This window comes from Somniosus microcephalus, chromosome 22 (genome assembly GCF_052327205.1).
Source record: "Somniosus microcephalus isolate GS21.2 chromosome 22, FLI_Smic_1.0, whole genome shotgun sequence".
Classification (NCBI taxonomy): Eukaryota; Metazoa; Chordata; class Chondrichthyes; order Squaliformes; family Somniosidae; genus Somniosus; species Somniosus microcephalus.
This window is the reverse complement of record NC_141008.1, coordinates 33,187,999-33,208,905: the sequence shown is the minus strand read 5'-3', so window position 1 is coordinate 33,208,905 and position 20,907 is coordinate 33,187,999. Positions and strand designations below refer to the sequence as shown.

General features: G+C 45.8%; 1 protein-coding gene across 1 annotated transcript in view; it reads right to left on the bottom strand.

The window, feature by feature from the left end:
* Positions 1 to 20,907, bottom strand: part of LOC147102156 (eosinophil peroxidase-like) — a 73,758-nt gene that overhangs the window by 17,518 nt on the left and 35,333 nt on the right. The window contains exons 7-10 of the mRNA XM_085965077.1: positions 19,220 to 19,574; positions 18,147 to 18,307; positions 15,986 to 16,244; positions 1,822 to 1,992 (exon numbers count right to left, since the gene is read on the bottom strand). Coding sequence (XP_085821203.1) covers positions 1,822 to 1,992; positions 15,986 to 16,244; positions 18,147 to 18,307; positions 19,220 to 19,574 — 946 coding nt within the window. The remainder of the gene's footprint in view (positions 1 to 1,821; positions 1,993 to 15,985; positions 16,245 to 18,146; positions 18,308 to 19,219; positions 19,575 to 20,907) is intronic.

Sequence of the window (20,907 nt, the reverse complement as noted above, 5' to 3'; positions counted from 1 at the left end):
TCCTCTCGCTATGAAGGCCAACATACCATTTGCCTTCTTAACCGCCTGCTGCACGTGCATGCTTACCTTCAGCGACTGGTGCACAAGGACACCCAGGTCTCGTTGCACTTCCCCTTCTCCCAATCTATTGCCATTCAGATAATAATCCGTCTTCCTGTTTTTGCCACCAACATGGATAACCTCGCATTTATCCACATTATACTGCATTTGCCATGCATTTACCCAATCACCCAACCTGTCCAAATCGTACTGGAGTTTCTCTGCATCCTCCTCACAGCACACATGCCCACCCAGCTTTGTGTCATCTGCAAACTTGAAGATATTACATCTAGTTCCCTCATCTAGATCATTAATATATATTGTGAATAGCTGGGGTCCTAGCACCGATCCCTGCGGTACCCCACTAGTCACTGCCTGCCACATGGAAAAAGAGATTCCAACTCTTTGCTTCCTGTCTGCCAACCAGTTCTCTATCCAAGACAGTACCTTACCCCCAATCCCATGTGCTTTAACTTTACACGCTAATCTCTTATGCGGGACCTTATCGAAAGCATTCTGAAAGTTCAAATACACCACCTCCACTGGCTCTCCCTTATCTATTCTACCAATTACATCCTCAAAAAATTCCAGTAGATTAGTCAAGCATGATTTACCTTTTGTAAATCCATGTTGACTTTGTCCGATCCTGTCACTGTTTTCCAAGTGCGCTGTTATTACATCTTTTATAATGGACTCTAGCATTTTCCCCACTACCAATGTCAGGTCTATAATTCCCCGTTTTCTCTCTACCACCCTTCTTAAATAGTGGGGTTACATTAGCTATCCTCCAATCCATGGGAACTGTTCCAGAGTCTATAGAATTTTGGAAGATGACCAGCAATGCATCTACTATTTCTGGGGCCACTTTCTTAAGTACCCTAGGATGTAGATTATCAGGCCCTGGGGATTTATCGGCCTTCAATCCCGTCAATTTTCCTAACACCATTTCCCTACAAATACTGATTTCATTCAATTCCTCCCTCTCATTAGACCCCATGTTCCCCGACACCTCTGGGAGGTTATTTTTGTCCTCCTTTGTGAAGACAGACTTCTACATTTATTTCTTACACATGATTATAAATCCATTACTGATGATTATAAGATACTAAAACAAGTATTCTAGAAACCAACTAATCCATGGTAATCTTATAATATTCCAGTAAATAATCCCTGGTAAATACTCATCAATAAATAATTTCTGGTAAACATTTCAGGGCAAATACTCTCTAGCAAATATTACTTTTGAATACTCACTGGTAAATGCTTCTTTGTAAATAGTCCCCAGTAAATATTTTCTGCTAAATACATTCCAGTAAATACTCCCTAGTAAATATTCTCCAGTTAATCATCCCAGTTATGTGCTCTTTGGTAAACACTCCCTGCTAAACACTTCCTGGTAAATGCTCCCTATTGATCCAGAGGGATCCAGTGATGTGTCCGCCATGTGACCTAAGACAGTAGGTGAGATACCCAGAGGTGTGAGTCTGATCCAATTTCCGCAGACTCTGGTGATTGAAAGATGATCCCATGGAGCGTTTCCCAGCTCCTCAGCCACTGCCTGCCCCCTGCTACCCTACACTGGGCACCAATATTCACATCAGCCCTTCTTCACATTTTCCATCAGCACTGGGGTGAACCAGCTGTTCTCTGTGAGTGAGCCCAATACTTTCCTGCTGGCTTTGTGATAATGTGACTCTAGATAATGAAATTGTCGGATTAACTGGCATTTTAACAACATGTTTTTTTGCGTTATATTCTACACTATGGTTGCCTTCCTCTTACCTGGGATTCCATGATCCCGGGAACGCTGCATATTCAGAGAAGCCAGGTCCAGCGCTAAATGAGTGGTCAACTTAAACAGCTTCTCCCGTAGTTCGTCTGGCATCATCTTGTCCGGCGTCTGCAGTTTGGCGGGTCTGCCCAACAACCCTCGAATGATGGGATCGACTCCACCTAACACACACACACACATAATTTGCAACAAACATAGATTCCTCCAGGGCATAAAAACCCAAAAGGAAAAGTGATCCAACCATGGCTAACAAAAGAAATTAAAGCTAGTATTAAGTCAAAGGAGGAAGCTTATGAAGTTACCAGAAAAAGCGGTCAGCCTGAGGATTGGGATCTTTTTCGAAATCAGCAAAGGGGGACCAAGAAATTGATAAAGAAAGGGAAAATGGAATATGAGCACAAACTAGCGAAAAATATAAAAATGGATTGTAAAAGCTTTTATAGGTATGTGAAGAGAAAAAGACTAAATGTAAGTCCTTTACAATCAGAGACAGGAGAATTTATAATGGGGAATGAGGAAATTTGAGAGAAATTAAATATTTTGTTTCTGTCTTCACGGAGGAAGACACAAAAAGCCTCCCAGAAATACGAGAAAACCAAGGGCGTGGCACGAATGAGGAACTTAAAGAAATTATTATTAGTAAAAAAACAGTACTAGCAAAATTAATGGGACTAAAAGTCGATAAATCCCAAGGACCGGATGACCTACATCCTAGGGTTTTGAAAGAGGTGGCCATTGGGATAGTGGACACGTTGGTTGTCATCTTCCAAAAATCTATAGATTCTGGAACAGTTCCCGCAGATTGGAGGATAGCAAATGTAACTCTGCTATTTAAGAAAGGAGGGAGAGAGAAAAAGGTGAACTACAGACCTGTTAGCCTCACATCAGTAGTTGGGAAAATGCTGGAATCTAATATAATGGATGCAATAACTGGGCACTTAGAAACTAATAGTAAGATTGGGCAGAGTCAACATGGATTTATGAAAGGGAAATCCTGTTTAACAAACCTATTAGAGTTCTTTCAGGATGTAACTAGTGGAGTAGACAAAGGGGAACCGGTAGATGTGGTGTATTTGGATTTTCAGAAGGCCTTTGATAAGGTCCCACACAAGAGGTTGGTGAACAAAATTAGGGCACATGGAATTGGGGGTAATATACTAGCATGGATTGAGAATTGGTTAACAGACAGAAAACAAAGAGTAGGAATAAACGGGTCTTTTTCAGGATGGCAGGCTGTGACTAGTGGGGTACTGCAAGGATCGGTGCTTGGGACCCAGCTATTCACAATCTATATCAATGATTTGGATGAGGGGACTAAATGTAACATTTCCAAACTTGCTGATGATACAAAGCTAGGTGGCAGTGTCAGTTGCGAAGAGGATGTGAAGAGGCTTCAAGGGGGTCTCGACAGGCTCAGTGAGTGGGCGAAAACATGGCAGATGGAACATAATGTGGATAAATGTGAAATTATCCACTTTGGTAGAAAAAACAGAAAGGCAGAGTATTTCCTAAATGGTGAAAGATTGGGGAATGCAGATGCTCAATGGGACCTGGGTGTCCTTGTACATGAGTCACTGAAAGCGAATGTGCAGGTGCAGCAAGCCATTAGGGAGGCAAATGGTATGCTGGCCTTCATTACAAGAGGATTTGAGTACAGGAGTAAAGAAGTCTTACTCCAATTATATAGGGCCTTGGTGAGACCACACCTGGAGTACTGTGTACAATTTTGGTCTCCTTACCTAAGGAAGGATATACTTGCCATAGAGGGAGTGCAACAAAAGTTCACGAGATTGATTCCTGGGATGGCGGGACTGTCATATGAGAAGAGATTGAGTAAACTAGGCCTGTATTCTCTTGAATTCAGAAGAATGAGGGGGGATCTCATTGAAACATACAAAATGATTACAGGGCTTGATAGGGTGGATGCTGGGAGAATGTTTCCCTTGGCTGGGGAGTCTAGAACCAGGGGCCACAGCCTCAGAATAAAGGGTAGGCCATTCAGGACTGAGATGAGAAGAAATTACTTCACACAGAGGGTGGTGAATCTTTGGAATTCTCTACCCCAGAGGGCTGTGGAAGCTCAGTCATTGGGTATATTCAAAACAGAAGTCGATAGATTTCTGACTAGTAAGGGCATCAAGGGATATGGCGATAGGGCCGGTGAATGGAGTTGAGGCAGAAGATCAGCCATGATCTCATTGAATGGCGAAGCAGGCTCGAAGGGCCGAATGGCCTACTCCTGCTCCTATTTCTTACGTTCTTACACTTACACACACACACACACACACACACACACACACACTTACACACACACACACACTTACACACACACACACTTACACACACACACACACACACACACACAGAGTAAAACACACTTTGTTAATACAAGCTTTTCATCCCACTCTCTAACCTGCAGCTGGAGGTAGAGTGACCGATAGTTAAAGATCTCCAACCGAGCAGCACAGAAATGTCTGTGACAATAATTATTACCAAACAAAAACACCATTGAAACAAGCTACTCAAGATGTGCCATGTTCTCGAATAGATTGGTATTCCTAAACAACATTAATAGAAGACAGAACAGCACTGCAGATCAGCCCTTCCTCTTGACATCCAGGAGTCAGAGGATAGACAGCGGCTCATTGCTTTACAGCTGTAAACTGTAACTGTCTGTTGTCAGGTGACGTCCTGTATCAAAGCCCGAGGTGAATCTGAAGGGAAAGGGCTGGGATTTTACTCGGAATACATTCGTCAGTTCTGACTGTGCTGAACATTCACAACAAACAATAACTTGCAGCAGAGTAGAATTGAGATATGAGGCTTCTACACAATTTAACCCAGAACAGAATCCTTTCCTTGTCTGTGCAGAGAAGAGAGTCATTGATGAACATAAGATTTAGGAGCAGGAGTAGGCTATACGGCCCTGCGAGCCTGCTCCACCATTCAGTATGATCATGGCTGATCTTTGACCTCAACTTCACTTTCCTGCCTGATCTCCATATCCCTTGATTCCCCTGGAGTCCAAAAATCTATCTATCTCAGCCTTGAATATGCTCAACGACTCAGCATCCACAGCTCTTTGGGGTGGAGAATTCCAAAGATTCACAACCCTTTGAGTGAAGAAATTCCTCGTCATCTCAGTCTTAAATGGCCAACCCCTTATCCTGAAACAATGCCCCTTAGTTCTAGACTCTCCAGCCAGGGGAAACAACTTCTCAGCATCTACCCTGTCAATTCCCCTCAGAATCTTATATGTTTCAATGAGATCACCTCACTTTCTTCTAAACTCCAGAGAGTATAGGCCCAATCTACTCAATTTCTCCTCATAGAAACATAGAAGATAGCAGGAGTAGGCCATTCGGCCCCTCAAGCCTGTTCCGCCATTTAATGAGATCATGGCTGATCATCCAAATTCAGTACCCTGTCCCTGCTTTCTCCCCATATCCCTTGATCCCTTTAGCCTTAAGAAATATATCTAACTCCTTAGGACAACCTTCTCATCCAGGAATCGATTTAGTGATCCTTCGTTGCACCGCCTCTAAGGCAAGTATATCCTTCCTCAGAGCGAGAGCAGGAAACGGCACCGATACAGTCATCAATGTACCAGAAAAAGAGGTGAGGGAGGGGTCCTGAGTAGGACTGGAACAAAGAATGTTCTACATATCCCACGAAAAGGCAGGCATAGCTAGGACCCATGCGGGTTCCCATAGCAACATCTTTAATTTGGAGGAAGTGAGTGGAGTATCGGTGCCATTTTCTGCTCTCGCCCTGAACTAGAAAATTTCATTCGCTTTGCTTCCAATTTCCACCCTTTCCTCACCTTCCCATGGTCCATCTCCGACTCTTCTCTTCCCTTCCTCAACTTCTCTGTCTCCATCTCTGGGGATAGTTTATTGACAAACAGTCACTATAAGCCCACTGACTCCCACAGCTACCTGGGCTACACTTCCTCCTACCCCGCTTCCTGTAAGGACTCTATTCCATTCTCCCAGTTTCTCCCTCTCCGCCGCATCTGCCACCTTCCATACTAGTGCTTCCGACATGTCTTCCTTTTTGCTCAACCGAGGATTCCCCTCTACCGTGGTTGACACGGCCCTTGACCGTGTCCGTTCTATTTCCCACACTTCTGCCCTCACCCCTTCCCGTCCCTCCCGGAACCACGATAGGGTTCCCCTTGTCCTCACCTTTCACCCCACCAGCCTCCACATTCAACGGATCATCCTCTGCCATTTCCGCCACCTCCAGCGTGATCCCACCACCAAACACATCTTCCCCTCACCTCCCCTTTCAGCATTCTGAAGGGACCGCTCCCTCCGCAACATCCTTGTGCACTCCTCTATCACCCCCAACACCCCTCCCCTTTGCCGGGCACCTTCCTGTGCAAGCGCAGGAGATGCAACACCTGCCCTTTTACCTCCTCTCTGATCAGGGCCCCAAACACTCCTTCCAGGTGAAACAGTGATTTTCTTGTACTTCTTGCAATTTAATATACTGTATTCACTGCTCACAATGCGGTCTCCTCTACAATGAGGAGACCAAACGCAGATTGGGTGACCGCTTTGCGGAACACTTCCGTTCAGTCCGTAAGGGTGACCCTGAGCTTCTGGCCGGCTGTCACTTTAATTTTCTGCTCCACTCCCACTCTGACCTCACCATCCTCGGCCTCTTACACTGTTCCAATGAAGCTCAACGTAAGCTCGAGGAACAGCACCTCATCTTTCGATTAGACACTTTACAGCATTCTGGACTCAACATTGGTTCAGCAATTTCAGACCACAACCTCGGTCCCTATCATTATTTTTCCCGCTCTCACATGGCAGCTGTCAATCATTCTGCCATTGCCATTTACACTTCATCTGGACTCATCTTTTGTTTCTTAACTTATCCCATTACCATCTCCTTTTGCCTTGCACCATCATCCATTTTGTCTCTTAATCTCTCCTGCCTTCCAGCCTATCACAGACCTTCCCTTTTGTTCTTTCCTCCCCTCCCCCCTCTCCCTGCCCCTACACTTGCTTAAAAACCTGTTACATCGCCAACGTTTTCCAGTTCTGACGAAGGGTCATTGACCTGAAACGTTAACTCTGTTTCTCTCTCCACAGATGCTGCCTGACCTGCTGAGTATTTCCAGCATTTTCTGTTTTTATTTCCAATAACACAGGAGTTTGGTGTGCTCCATGAGAAACATGAACTCTAAAACCAAACCAGACTGTACGAGAAGGGTGTGACACTTGTCAAAAATGTAGGTAACATGTTGAAGGCAGCAGTGGAGGAAACCAGATCCAACACAGAGCAAATGAAAAGCACCTGAACTTCCAGAGGCTGGGATTTGGGTTAAAATCTTCTCTTGTTAATTACTGTAAAAGAGTGGCCTGAACTGCTGTTATCCCACAGGCTGCAATGTTCAAAGTGAAACATGCAGAATCTTGGCCTGTATTTTCCTGACCTTGTTGGTTAAATGACAGACTGGGATTTCTGTCCATTTACATGATCTCACCAGCAGCTGACCGTGGATTCTGAAAAGGTGTCATCAGCCAAGGCTAAACTGGGCACCCCTGGTCTTCTATCAAGCCCCCAGTCACATCTGTGCCTGAGCAGTGCAGCCTGAAAATAAATGCATCATTTCTATTCCCAGGTAGCATGCATAGACAGGCATAATTAGGTGCCAAATATCATTCACTATCTGGACGCTGGGGGAATGAAATCTCTTCCCATTGATCAAGCTGATGGGACTTCCAGACCAGGGCCTTTGTAGCCACTGGGGTGGTATCAGTGACAACCTGCACTTGTGGGAAACCAACCACATGGAAGAATTTGACGTCTCTCTCTCCGCTTTTTTGGGTCTCTATGGAGCTGAATGAATTTAGAGCGGTCCCTTAATCTCTGACCATTTCCTCGTATCGTTCTCCACCCACATCCCCCTTCCACCCATCCCCCCTCCCCCCCAACTATATTTCCTTCTGTGTCCGGCCCTGGAAAAAACTCTCTCCCAACTCTCTTACAACTGCAGTGATGAAATCCCATTTATCCAGCCTCTGGCCCTCCATTCACCATGACATTTCTGCAGCTACCGATCTGCTTAACCGCACCCTCACTACTAACTTTGATGCCCTAGTCCCCACTAAAACAATTACCCTCTCTCACCCTGGCCGTTTCCCCTGGTACGGCCCTCATCGTCACTCCCTTAAGTCCAAGGGACGCAGGCTTGGATGGATATGGCGGACAATTGGTTTAGCCATTCACCGGCAGATCTGGCTGGACCACATAAAGCATTATCGGGTCCTGCTCTCGTCCGCCAAAATTGCTCACTATTCCAGAATCATTCTGGAATGCAAAGATAAACCCCAGCTCCTATTCTCTACTGCTAACCATCTTCTTAAACCCCTCTCCCCTGTCTCCTCCACCCTCACCTCCGATAACAAGTGTGAGGAGCTCATGGATATCTTTGTCTCTAAGATTGAGACCATCCATTCAGCTGCCACTTCCCTTCCTTTCCCATGCCCACTGGGCCAAACTTCCTCTAAGGTCCCCCCCCCGCCCTAGCCCTGAACTTATATCTTTCTCCAGTTTCTCTCCGATCTCCCCTCATGACCTCTCTGCGCTCATCTTGCCCATGAGACCCACCTCCTGCTCCCTCGACCTTATTCCCACCAAACTGCTGACCACCCAACTTCTCCTTTTCTGGCTCCCATGTTAGCTGATATTGTTAATGGTTCTCTCTCCTCAGGTACTGTCCCCCTCTCCCTCAAATCTGCTGTCATCACCCCCTCCACAAAAAAACAAACCTTGATCCCCCCGTCCTTGCAAACTACCGCCCCATCTCCAACCTCCCTTTCCTCGCCAAAGTCCTTGAACATGTTGTCGCCTCCCAAATCCATGCCCATCTTTCCCGCAATTCCCTGATTGAATCCCTCCAATCAGGTTTCCGCCCTTGCCATAGTACCGAAACGGCTCTCATCAAAGTCACAAATGACATCCTTTGTGACTGTGACAAGTGTAATCTATCCCTCCTCATCCTTCTTGGCTTGTCTCCAGACTTTGACATGGTTGACCACTCCATCCTTCTCCAATGCCTCTCCACCATCTTCCAGCTGGGTGGGACTGCACTCACCTGTTTCCATTCTTATCTATCTAACCGTAACCAGAGAATCACCTGCAATGGCATCTCTTCCCACTCCCGCATCATTACCTCTGGTATCCCCCAAGGATTTATCCTTGGCCCCCTCCTATTTCTCATGTACATGTTGCCCCTTGGTGACATCATCTGAAAACACAGCATCAGTTTCCACATGTACGCTGACGACACCCAGCTCTACCTCACTACCTCTTCTCTCAACCCCACCACGCTGTCTAAATTGTCAGACTGCTTCTCCGACATACAGTTCTGGATGAGCAGAAATTTTCTCCAATTAAATATTGGGAAGATCGAAGCCATTGTTTTCGATCCCCACCACAAACTCCGTTCCCTAGCCACTGACTCCATCCCACTTCCTAACATCTGTCAGAGGCTGAACCACACTGTTCGTAACCTTGGTGTCATATTTGACCCTGAAATGAGCTTCCGACCACATATCCGCAGCATAACAAAGACCGCTTACTTCCACCTCTGTAAAATCGCCTGTCTCCGCCCTCGCCTCAGCTCATCCGCCACTGAAACACTCATCCATGCCTTTGTTACCTCTAGACTTGACTATTCCAACACACTCCTGGCCGGCCTCCCACATTCCACCCTATGTAAACTTGAGGTCATCCAAAACTCGGCTTCCCGTGTCCTAACTCACACCAAGTCCCACTTACCCATCACCCCTGTGCTCGCTGACCTACATTGGCTCCCGGTTAAGCAGCGCCTTGATTTCAAAATTCTCACCCTTGTTTTCAAATTCCTCCATGGCCTCACCCCTTCCTATCTCATATAATCTCCTTCAGACCCACAACCCCTCGAGATATCTGCATTCCTCTAATTCTGCCCTCTTGAGCATCCCTGATTATAATCGCTCAACCTTTGGTGGCCGTGCCTTCTGTTGCCGAGGCCCTCAGCTCTGGAATTCCCTGCCTAAACCTGTCCGCCTCGCTACCTCTCTTTCCTCCTTTAAGACGCTCCTTAAAACCGACTTCTTTGACCAAGCTTTTGGTCATCTGCCCTAATTTATATCTTTATATGGATTGGTGTCAAATTATTTTTGTCTTAAAATACTCCTGTGCAGCGCCTTGGGACGTTTTATTATGTTAAAGACGCTATATTACTACAAGTTGTTGTTGTTGTCGTTAATGGGGAATTCGAGACATGTCTACTGCAGCAATTAACTGCCGACTGACTGATGTAACTAATGTCACTAGTGGCCGCCTGGTAACATCTGAGTGCATAGAAGTCAAGTGCTGTTTTCACCTTCATAGCCACATTTAGGGTGGAGCCACTGGTGGAAAGAGGCCATCAGTCAGGTTCCAACAGTTGGCATTAGCCCTGTGCTGGTGTCAGGGGAAAAGCAGCCTTTTCAATAGGTCCTCTGTTGTCTGTAGACTCTGTGGCGCAAATACTTTCAGGTCAGGTGTTGCCTGCGTGCAGGATGCTGCACTCTCCTGGCCTCCATCTTTTCCTCCTTCGTGTCCTCATCACCTTCTTCCACAAAGTACAAGAACAATGGAATCCCCAGATGGAAATCTATTATTTCCCTTCAGATTAAGAGCAGGTTTCACAAAGTACTTTAAATGCTCAGAAACTGCAGCTTAAAGTAATGGAAATGACTCCCAATAAAAACAGTGTTGCAGAATCGCACATCTTACCAATCTCTTCCCACCTGTGGGCTTTGTACAGGCTCAGCGCCACCATTTTTACAGTGGTGGTGATTTTCAGGAGTGGTAAGTGAACGGAAATATTGTGCGACACTTGGTCGCAACCAGTCCTGCTTCTTTTAAATGAGATGGGGCGCTCTTAATGGATACCAGGTGGACAGATTAGGGTGACAACTGGAACATGGGAAGAAAACTGGGGCAGCCATTTCTAGGGGCAGAGTTTGGATGAAGAACCTCTTTGGCCTGTTTTACTTGTCAAACTGCCCGAAAATGGATGATTTTCTCTATCCAGGCCCACATTTTCTACCAGCATCTTGCCCCATTTTTAGAGGGGACAACCAGCGCATTCCCAAACTTATGAAGCACAAACCCAAGTTGTCTCATGTAATGTATATGGGGGAGTGAAAGCTGTTTCATTAAATTGATTTCTAAGATGTGGGCAATTGTGGTAAAGCAGTATTTATTCCTTTCTCTAGTTGTCTTGAAATGGTGGATCTGGTGGGCCTTCTTGACCTGATGGTGCTCCCATAATGGTGTTAGTTAGGTATTCCAGGATCCAGCGGCAATGGAGGATCAGTGATATATGTCCCTAGTCAGGTTGGTGTGTGAATAAGACCGCGATTTCGCCTACCGAGTCTTATGTTCATTAATAACTAGACATTCTTATTATGAACACAGCTAGCTTCTAGCTAGTCATTTATTCAGTACACGTTCTCTAGGTACAGTATCTGTAGAGATGCAGCATGTGTGCTCCTGTGTGCAGGCTGCCATCTTGACTGTTGCCTTGTGGGTAGCCTAGTGCCTCATGGGTAATGTAGTCTTAATATATATACAGCTGGGTAGTGTAGTCTTATACATACAGCTATATACAGCTCTACAGCTCCACCTAGTGTCCACTATAGAATGACATGTTATTGATCGTTACATCCCCCTTTCTTTGAGGTTTAACAAAATCAATATCAATCAACTTTCAAGAAAACAATAAAGATAATATCAGTAACACTTTTGTTAGTGCTCTATAAACATAAACATTTTCAAAACAGTCAACACATTTTCAAAGCTTTACATTGTACTCAAAGATTAAGTCTATCAGGCTCTTTTACTTCACGTGTGGATCTTCTCAACACGGGTAAGTCTGATGTGTCTTCATGAGATTGTTCTGGCGGTGAATGACAAGATGCAGTTGCGGCATTGTCATCAATCTGCTCTTGTATAGATCGAGGTCTCCTTGCGATCTTTGCTTGGAGAGGGTTTCAGTGTTTCCTTCACTCTTCATGCCACAACTCTCAATGTAGTCAATGCACTCTCGAAAAACTGCTGGCAGCTGGATCCCATCATACAGCATAGTCCTCTCAGCAGCCTCGACTAATGGAACACCAAAGATTGGCCTGAGGGAAGAAGGAGTATCCACCGGAACTGCTTCCTGCTCTGGTGCAGGCTTCTTCTTTTTCTTTTTCTCTTTCCACTGCTTAACAACATCTGCTGCGGTTATATCTTTGGACTTTTTCTCCTTGTATTTTTCCTCTTTGTGCTTTTCTTCCTTTGGCTTCTCTTTGACCTTAAAGTCTTTTTCTTTCTTCTTGGAGAAACTAGGCTTTTTGAAGACATGGATACCCTTTGGCCTTTTCATCCTTGATGGGCTCTCTGCTTCATCACCTGAGTCATCTGGTCTGCTTATGGCACAGTTTATACGGTAGACTCTTTTGACCAGTTCTAAGTCCTCACAAGCTTTGTCACCTAGTATCGAATCAAGTCTTTCAGCCACAACAGAAAACATGAGATGATGCACTTTGTCTTTGACTGTCACTTTAAGTCTGCATACACCTAAGCTATCTATTTTCTGTCCATTATAGTCCTTCAGTAGTACTGACTTTTTCTGTATTTTGGGCTTTTCTTTCATATTTTTTATGTCACTCATACTGATTAAGTTTGCTTTTGCCCCAGTGTCCAGTTTCAATGTAACTAATGCTCCATTTATCTGCAGTGGGATCATCCATTTGTCCACTTTTACTGCATTGACTTTATGTTCAGCATTGTCCATTTCTGAGGGCTGCACATTTTCTGTATCTTTTTTGATATCGTCACATGACACCATTCCTACAAAAAATCTCACTTAAATTAGTGTCCTCAATCACATTAACTTGTTGCCCTTTCGTTGTTTTTACTTTTGAAAAGCATTGTTTGGCAAAGTGATTCTTTCCATTACACTTTGTGCACATTTTTCCAAATGCTGGGCATTGTCTTAACTGGTGTTTGTAACCACAGCGTTTACAATTAAAAATTTCATCCTCCGATTGCTTTTCATTTCTGTTCTGCCCACGTTTCTTCCCCTTGTAGGACACAGCACCGACAGCAGCATTTTCACTCATTAAAATCGCATCATTATTGATTTCACTGAAAGTCTTCGCGTGCTTTCGAGCTAATTCACTGGCTTGGCATATTTTCACTGCATTTTCCAAATTTAGCTCGGTTTCTCTCAACAGACGTTCCCTGACTTTTTTATCATGAATACCAAGCACAATCTGGTCACGAATCATGGATGATTTCAGCTCAGAGAAATTACATGTCTGTGCTTTCAGTTTCAGATCAGTTATAAAGCTATCAAAAGTCTCATTTTGTTGCTGTGTCCGAGAACGGAAGATGTATCTTTCATACGTCTCATTCTTTTTGGGAGAGCAATGTGCATCAAATTTTTTTAGCATATCTTCTAATTTTTTTCTGTTCTCCGCTGGATTAAATACAAATGTATTAAATACCTCTATCGCCTGTGGGCCTGCAACCGTAAGCAGCAACGCTATCTTCCTTGCGTCTGGCTTCATACCGAATCCGATGGCTGCAATGTAGAGTTCGAATTGCTGTTTAAAAGTCTGCCAATTGTAGTCGATTTTTTCCTGTGAGATTCAAACGCTCTGGTGGCTTCAAATTCTCCATGTCGCTTTTCACAATTTTCAGCAGATCTTCACCATCCTGGTACCATCTTATGTTCATTAATAACTAGACATTCTTATTATGAACACAGCTAGCTTCTAGCTAGTCATTTATTCAGTACACGTTCTCTAGGTACAGTATCTGTAGAGATGCAGCATGTGTGCTCCTGTGTGCAGGCTGCCATCTTGACTGTTGCCTTGTGGGTAGCCTAGTGCCTCATGGGTAATGTAGTCTTAATATATATACAGCTGGGTAGTGTAGTCTTATACATACAGCTATATACAGCTCTACGGCTCCACCTAGTGTCCACTATAGAATGACATGTTATTGATCATTACACCGAGACAGGCCCAGTGCGGCTGAGGTAGGTGGTGGACTGTGACCCCACTCCTGGCTCCATCCCGCTCTGTTGAAGTGATTTTACCTTGATTGGGCTTGTTAAGCCCGCCCTGCGACATTCCCAGCCAATTAAAAGGAAGCGGGTTTGATTCATTTTGACAGTTGTACTGTTAGTGCTCTGCAGCATTGAGGTTCTACAAACACTGACAAGCACCATAGAAAGGTGCAAGGCTGCACCCAGGCTCTCCCATGACTCCCTCCAACGCAGCCTGGTTGCACGTTGCACAGGAGGGCACAAGCAGGAATGTCATCAGGAGGACCTGGCCGCAGTGGCTCAAACCTTTCAATGATCTCAGTAGATCATGAAACATTACTGCAAAGCCACACTCAACCTTATCCTGCTATGCCTCTCATCACATCCCCATCACTCTGCCTTCCCTACCCTACTCCTGTACATCCTTACTCACACAACTTAGCTTGCACCTCCACCCATCCCTCTCTCTCTATCTACATTATCACTTCCCCATCTCACTAGCCACCCCTCACACTCACCCTCATCCTTGTCCAATCATACCAACTAACAACACACAAGGGTAGACACTTGGGTCTTTTAGCCAATGTTCATGTAAAGTTTCTGTTGATGTGTTGCCAAACATCAAAATCTTTATTTTCAACACTTTGCGTTCTTGGACAGATTTGTGTGCACCTTTGGAGGTGGCTTAGTGAGTTGTAGTGAATGGTGAGGTACCCCCGCAATGGCGATGAGTATGAAAGGGATGGCTTGGGCATTGTAGGACTGCTTTATGGTGTTGGCGTGTGGTGGTGCCAACCTGGCACAGCCAGAGTGTACAGCGTCAAGTGAAGTAAACAGCGTCAAGTGAAGTAAATCTGGCCATGGTGAGGCCATCCCTGGTGTTCCAGGCAGCGATGTTGTTGGTTGCTGATGCCCTGTGTCCTGTCCAGCATCAAGTGATTGTGGAGAAGGCTGGTGTTGTTGTTGGTGATGCTGGCGTGCCTGGTGATATTGGTGTTGGGGCTGATCATGGTGAGATTCTGAGGGCTAAGGTGACATTTTTTCAAGGGCACCGATACTGATGGAATAGATGGCAGCTGAAATTGAGATGACAGAAGAATGAGAGGTGATCTTATTGAAACATATAAGCTACTGAGGGGGCACGACAAGGTAGATGCAGAGAGGATGTTTCATCTCGTGGAACATGGGGGCACAGTTTTAGAATAAAGGGTCGTCCTTTTAGAACTGAGATGAGCAGGAATTTCTTCTCTCAAAAGGGTTGTAAATCAGTGGAATTCTCTGCCCCAGAGAGCTGTGGAGGCTGGGTCATTAAATACATTTAAGGTGGAGATAGACACATTTTTGCAAGATAAAGGAATGAAGGGTTATGGGGAGTGGGCGGGGAAGTGGTTTTGAGCCCAAGATCAGCCATGATCTTATTGAATGGCGGAGCAGGCTCGAGGGGCCAAGTGGCCTATTCCTGCTCCTATTTCTTATGTTCTTATGTTCTTATCTGTCAATGGTGAGAGAGGTTGCTCCAAGGAGGTGACAGTGGATAGAGAATTTACTCCAAACACTTCCAACCTGCATAAAGCTGAAAAGTCCATTCCAAATCTTAAAGGCTCCAGCTTCTCAGATTGGAAAGTGAACAGCTGTGAAATGGGAGCTTTTATACCACTTTTGCAGCTGTCAACTATTCAGAGGAATGGAGAGTCATTGAGAACCCGACCGACTTACCTGATGTGATTCCCGAGTGCCGGGAACCTCGTGAAAAAGCTGGAAAAATGGTATGTACCTGGGAAAATGGTGTTTAAGTACCTTTTAACAAGTTCTTAACGATGTCAATTGGCTTGGAACAGTGTACTTTGGGTGTACTGCTCCTGCCTACTGCTGGGGCAAAGAGGGCCAGGAAAAATAGGCACTTTAATATTCAGCTCCATATCCTACACCTTATTCACTCGCAGCTAGAATCTAGTTACTGAAAACACCACACCAGGTGCCCATAAATGAAGTCCAACCCTGCTCTCAGTCCAATGTCTCAGGTCGAGTATGCTACAGTAATATTAAAGGTTGTTACCTACCTTCCCTTACCAGTCTCCAGGGAGTGAAGAAAGTCTGGTGCAGGAGCAGGTTTTTGTACTCGGGGTGCTCCTGGTAGTTTTCACCAAGGCGGAACAGTGTTGGCTGAATGGTGAGATGTCCGAATCGGAAAGCTGCCGTTGAGAAAACATTGGCAATACTGGGATCTACAAACTCATCGTAGCCTCTGTAAGCTGGTAAATATTTCTGTGTTGCATCCTTCCCGATTACCAGGGGAACATAGTCTCTGTGATTTATTATCTGCAGCAGTGAGAAAAGTCACCATTCAGTGTAGTTTGATCTGAAAACAATAAACTCAAAAGGGATCAGTAAATATTCTGTTCGACAAAGATCTCTTCACCTCTGTGCATTGGCTACAGGTCTGGCCCAGACAGAGGGATTCAAGGCTTCTGCCACTGCTGGGGTCTGGGAGCGAGTGTGACAGAAAATTGCCCTTTCACCCTGGGACCTGGGCTAGTAATGGAGTTCAGAAAACAATAATCCGGTACCAGAAGTCTCAATTAATAGGTTGTCTCCATTCATGCCCCGCTAAGTGGGTCTCATGTAGACCAACCTTCTACGTCAGCAAGAAGATATCACCTGAATACAACAGGCCACCCGACCCCAGAACAGGGGCACCCCGCTGTCTGACCCCAGAACAGGGGCACCCCACTGTCTGACCCCAGAACAGGGGCACCCCGCTGTCTGACCCCAGAACAGGGGCACCGCACTCTCTGACCCCAGAACAGGGGCACCTCACTGTCTGACCCCAGAACAGGGGCACCTCACTCTCTGACCCCAGAACAGGGGCACCTCACTGTCTGACTCCAGAACAGGGGCACCCCACTGTCTGAGCCCAGGACAGGGGCACCTCACAGTCTGACCCCAGAACAGGGGCACCCCACTGTCTGACCCCAGAACAGGGGCACCTCACTCTCTGACCCCAAAACAGGGGCACCTCACTGTCTGACCCCAGAACAGGGGCACCCCACTGTCTGAGCCCAGGACAGGGGCACCTCACAGTCTGACCCCAGAACAGGGGCACCCCACTGTCTGACCCCAGAACAGGGGCACCTCACTCTCTGACCCCAAAACAGGGGCAGCCCACTGCCTGACCCCAGAACGGGGACACCCCACTGTCTGACCCCAGAAGAGGGGCACCTCACTGCCTGATCCCTGAACAGGGACAACCCACTGTCTGACCCCAGAACAGGGGCAACCCCACTGCCTGACCCCAGAACAGGGGCAACCCCACTGCCTGACCCCTGAACAGGGGCACCCTACTGTCTGACCCCTGAACAGGGGCACCCCGCTGCCTGACCCCTGAACAGGGGCACCCCACTGTCTGACACCAGAACAGGGGCACCCCACTGCCTGACCCCTGAACAGGGACACCCCTCCCTCTGTCCACTTCAATGTCCTTCCCTGGTAGCTTAATCCACAACTCCATTAATCTTTTTGTGAAAAAGTTTCACCTCACTGCCCTTCTTACTCTTAACTTCTTTATTTTTAACTTGCGTCTTCTGGGATTGAACCTTGAAGCATAATGAGCAGCTTGCCTGGATCAGGTTTGCCAATTCCCTTCATAATTTTCATCTCGGTCACCTTGAAATGTCTTTTTCACCAAAGAAAACACATTTAACTTCCTTAGCCTTTCCTCAAGACACAGCCAGAATCCTCTTTATTGTTCCCTCTGTATCTTCTTCCTATGATCAGGTGACCATAGACCTCACTAGAGTCAGACCAACACCTCATACAACAATATGAAGGGACTGAAAATATAACAGGGTTTGATCAAAAAAATGGCAAACGCAATCCTCAGTGAAACCAATTTCAGTCACTGAGTAAAGCATGTCCTTATATTTTGGCTTATTTGTTCTTGGGATGTGGGTAATACTGGCAAGGCAGTATTTATTGCCTAGCCTTAGTTTCACTGAGGACAGTAAGAGTCAACCACTTAGTGTGGGACTGGCGTCACATGTAGGCCAGACCTGGTAAGGGTGACTGGACCCTTTCCTGAAGGTTGGGTTTGGAAAAAACAAAATCTGGTATTAGCCACAAATGACCAGATTTATTAAATTCAGTTTCACAACTTGCTATGGTGAGATTTAGACATTAGTCGGTCAGTAGCATAACCACTAGTTTACCAGTTATTTTCGCTACCTGATGAAAAGCTCCCATGATTTTTCTCGCTTCTTGGTAGGTTGTATCTCCACTCCAGTGCGGGTTCAATCTCTTCAACTCTCTCGCTATGCGATTGTGTTCCCGATGAAATATCATATGGAATGATAACAGCCCAAGGTGTTCGTTCGTACGTACATCACCTGTGGTGAAAATGATTGCCGTTGACAAGCGTTACCTTCATACTGTTAATGAAGGAGGACAACCACACAGAGAAATACCCACTAGAACAGGCACCTGAGCATGGGTTACAGGGTGCAGTATGATCGGGAAGGTCAATAGCTTCGTGAAGCATGAGGATGAAGCTCAGGGAGAATTAAAGATCCCATCTGAACAATGAGATGGTGCTACCACACTGATAATACAGTGGATCATCCTTGGCATTGTTTGTGGTGAGTCGAAGCAGCTCGTTCTTTTGTAATGGGACTTGCCAATCCCAACACCAAACGTGGCTCCTCCTCCCAGAAGAGTTATCCTCTCTTCCCAATATGCAATAGTGCAGCTCTCCCTCCTCTTTCCTCCTGCTCAAAGTCTTCTTCCACTTTCTATTTCGCCCCTCACTTAGCAGGAGTTACTTCCCTTTTCTTCTGCCCCTCCTCTGCCTAATTGGATCTCTCTGTTTTTCTCTCCCTGCACCAACACAGGGTGTTTTCCTATTTTTGTTGCCCCCCTCAAGATGGTCCATCCCTCTCTTCCCACACCTCTCTAGGGGGGTCTCTCTTTCTGGTTTACCCACTCTCTATCTTCTGTCTATCAATTACTTTTCATTCTCCTCAAAAGGGTACATATGCTCTCATTTCTCCATAATACTTTATATCATTGGGTTCATAAAGGAAGAACCATGCACTTCCAGCACGGAATGTTCACTCAGCCCACCACATTGGATGCCTTGGCACCTGTTTTAAGCCTGTCAACCAATTTCTCGGCTAATATTTCCTAACACCTTTCAATCTAAATTCCTTGGATCTGTGTTAAACAATTGCAGGGAAATGTGAAAGGAATGACCCGTATGAAGGTGGCATGTGACAGGATTTCTTTATCCAGCCGTTACTCACCAGATATAAAACATGGAGTTGAATTTTGACTGGTGACACAACTTTCCCCCATGCTTCCACAAAGATTACTTGAAATATTATTAAATGGTAAATATTCTAGTCCATTGTCAGAGAATTCCTCATTGAAAGCCAACAGGCCAAGCTCGTTGGTGAGGTTTCTGAGTTTGTTGGCCAGACACTCTGTGCTGCCATAGACTTCATTCACATCGAGGAAAGTGGTGATAGAGTTGATCTGCTGACGAGTGTTAACATCTCCAAACAATGAGCCGAGTTCACCACTGCCACACGCCGGAGCCGATCGGAAGAAAGGCATGCACGTCTTAGTATCATTGATCCTGGTGTCACCTGGAGGTATCTGTCAGTAAAGGTCCACAACAATTTTAGAAATAGTTAAGGCTCATCAGGTTAGTGGCAGGTTAGCTGGTTAGACTATAAACTGGTTGAGGAGTAGAGCACAGAGTGTGGTGGTAACTGGAAGAAGCTCTGTCTGGAGTCAGTGGACTAGAAATTCGGCCATGCAGCAAAGTTTTCTCGGGCGCTAAGCCTCCAATATAGCGAGCAGAAAGCACGCGCTTATTACGAGGTGGAGGTGCGCTGCCCGCCATATTAGTAAAGGCTAAAAAATCGGTGTGCGTCGCCCACACCTGAAACAGATGTTAGACCCTCTGCGTTTGCAAATAAGGGGCCCGGTGCCTGTTTGACCTCCCACTGTACAATTAGTCTGCCCTGAGGCAGCCGGCACTAGCTGCACTCAGGAAATCCAGGGCTACAAGCAGCCTATCAGGCTGTGCTTAAAGGGACCGGCTGTTAAGCCACAAACAATAAGATCAGTTTTATAATATACTTACCTGAATGTGGAACCAGGAGAAGCACGGGTGCTCCTCCCGATCCCACATTCAAAGATCGCTGGCCACTGACGAACACCGATGTCCCCCCACCAATCACTGCCGATCCCCACAGCTCTCCCCTCCCGATGAACCCCGAGCCAATCGGAGCCCCATCCAACAGCTCAGGTGGATGTAAAAGATTCAATGGCACCATCTTGAGAAGAACGCGGAGTTTTCTTGGTGTCCTGAGAGGTCGCTGTAAATTAGCTCCCTCTTCCTTAACCACATAAGAGGAATTTTTAGCCTATCCTGGGGAAGACAATCCTTCAATCAACATCACTAAAAACAGATCATTTGGTCGCTTATTAATTTCTTGTTTGTGGGACCTTTTTGTACAATAGCATATGGATAGATTGTTGATCCAGGATTTCTTTCGTACTATCCGGGACACAACAGCAAAAACTCAAACATTGGCCCAGAAATTCGGGTCTCCATGGGTGAGTACGCACGGGGTACTCACCCGTAAGCCCAATGGAAGTGCCAGTTTCCTGCATGCACTGCGCATGCGCGGAAAACCGGCACTTCCGTTCCCCTGAAAGAAGGGGTTCAGAGGTCGAATGCGTGCGCAGGAGAGGCTGTGCGTGCGCATCGAACTTACATTTTTTTTGCAGGTTTTCCCGGGAAGGTAAGTCTCCAGAAGTTACACATATAAAAAGCAGTCGCAAGGCCTGCTTTTTACAAGGTAAGTGGTGAATTAATTAAAATTAAAACATTTTTTCCACAGGTTTATTATTTTTAAATACTTTAAAGAAAGGTAAGTTTATTTTTAGCCCCGTTAGAAAATAAAATTATTTTTTTCAA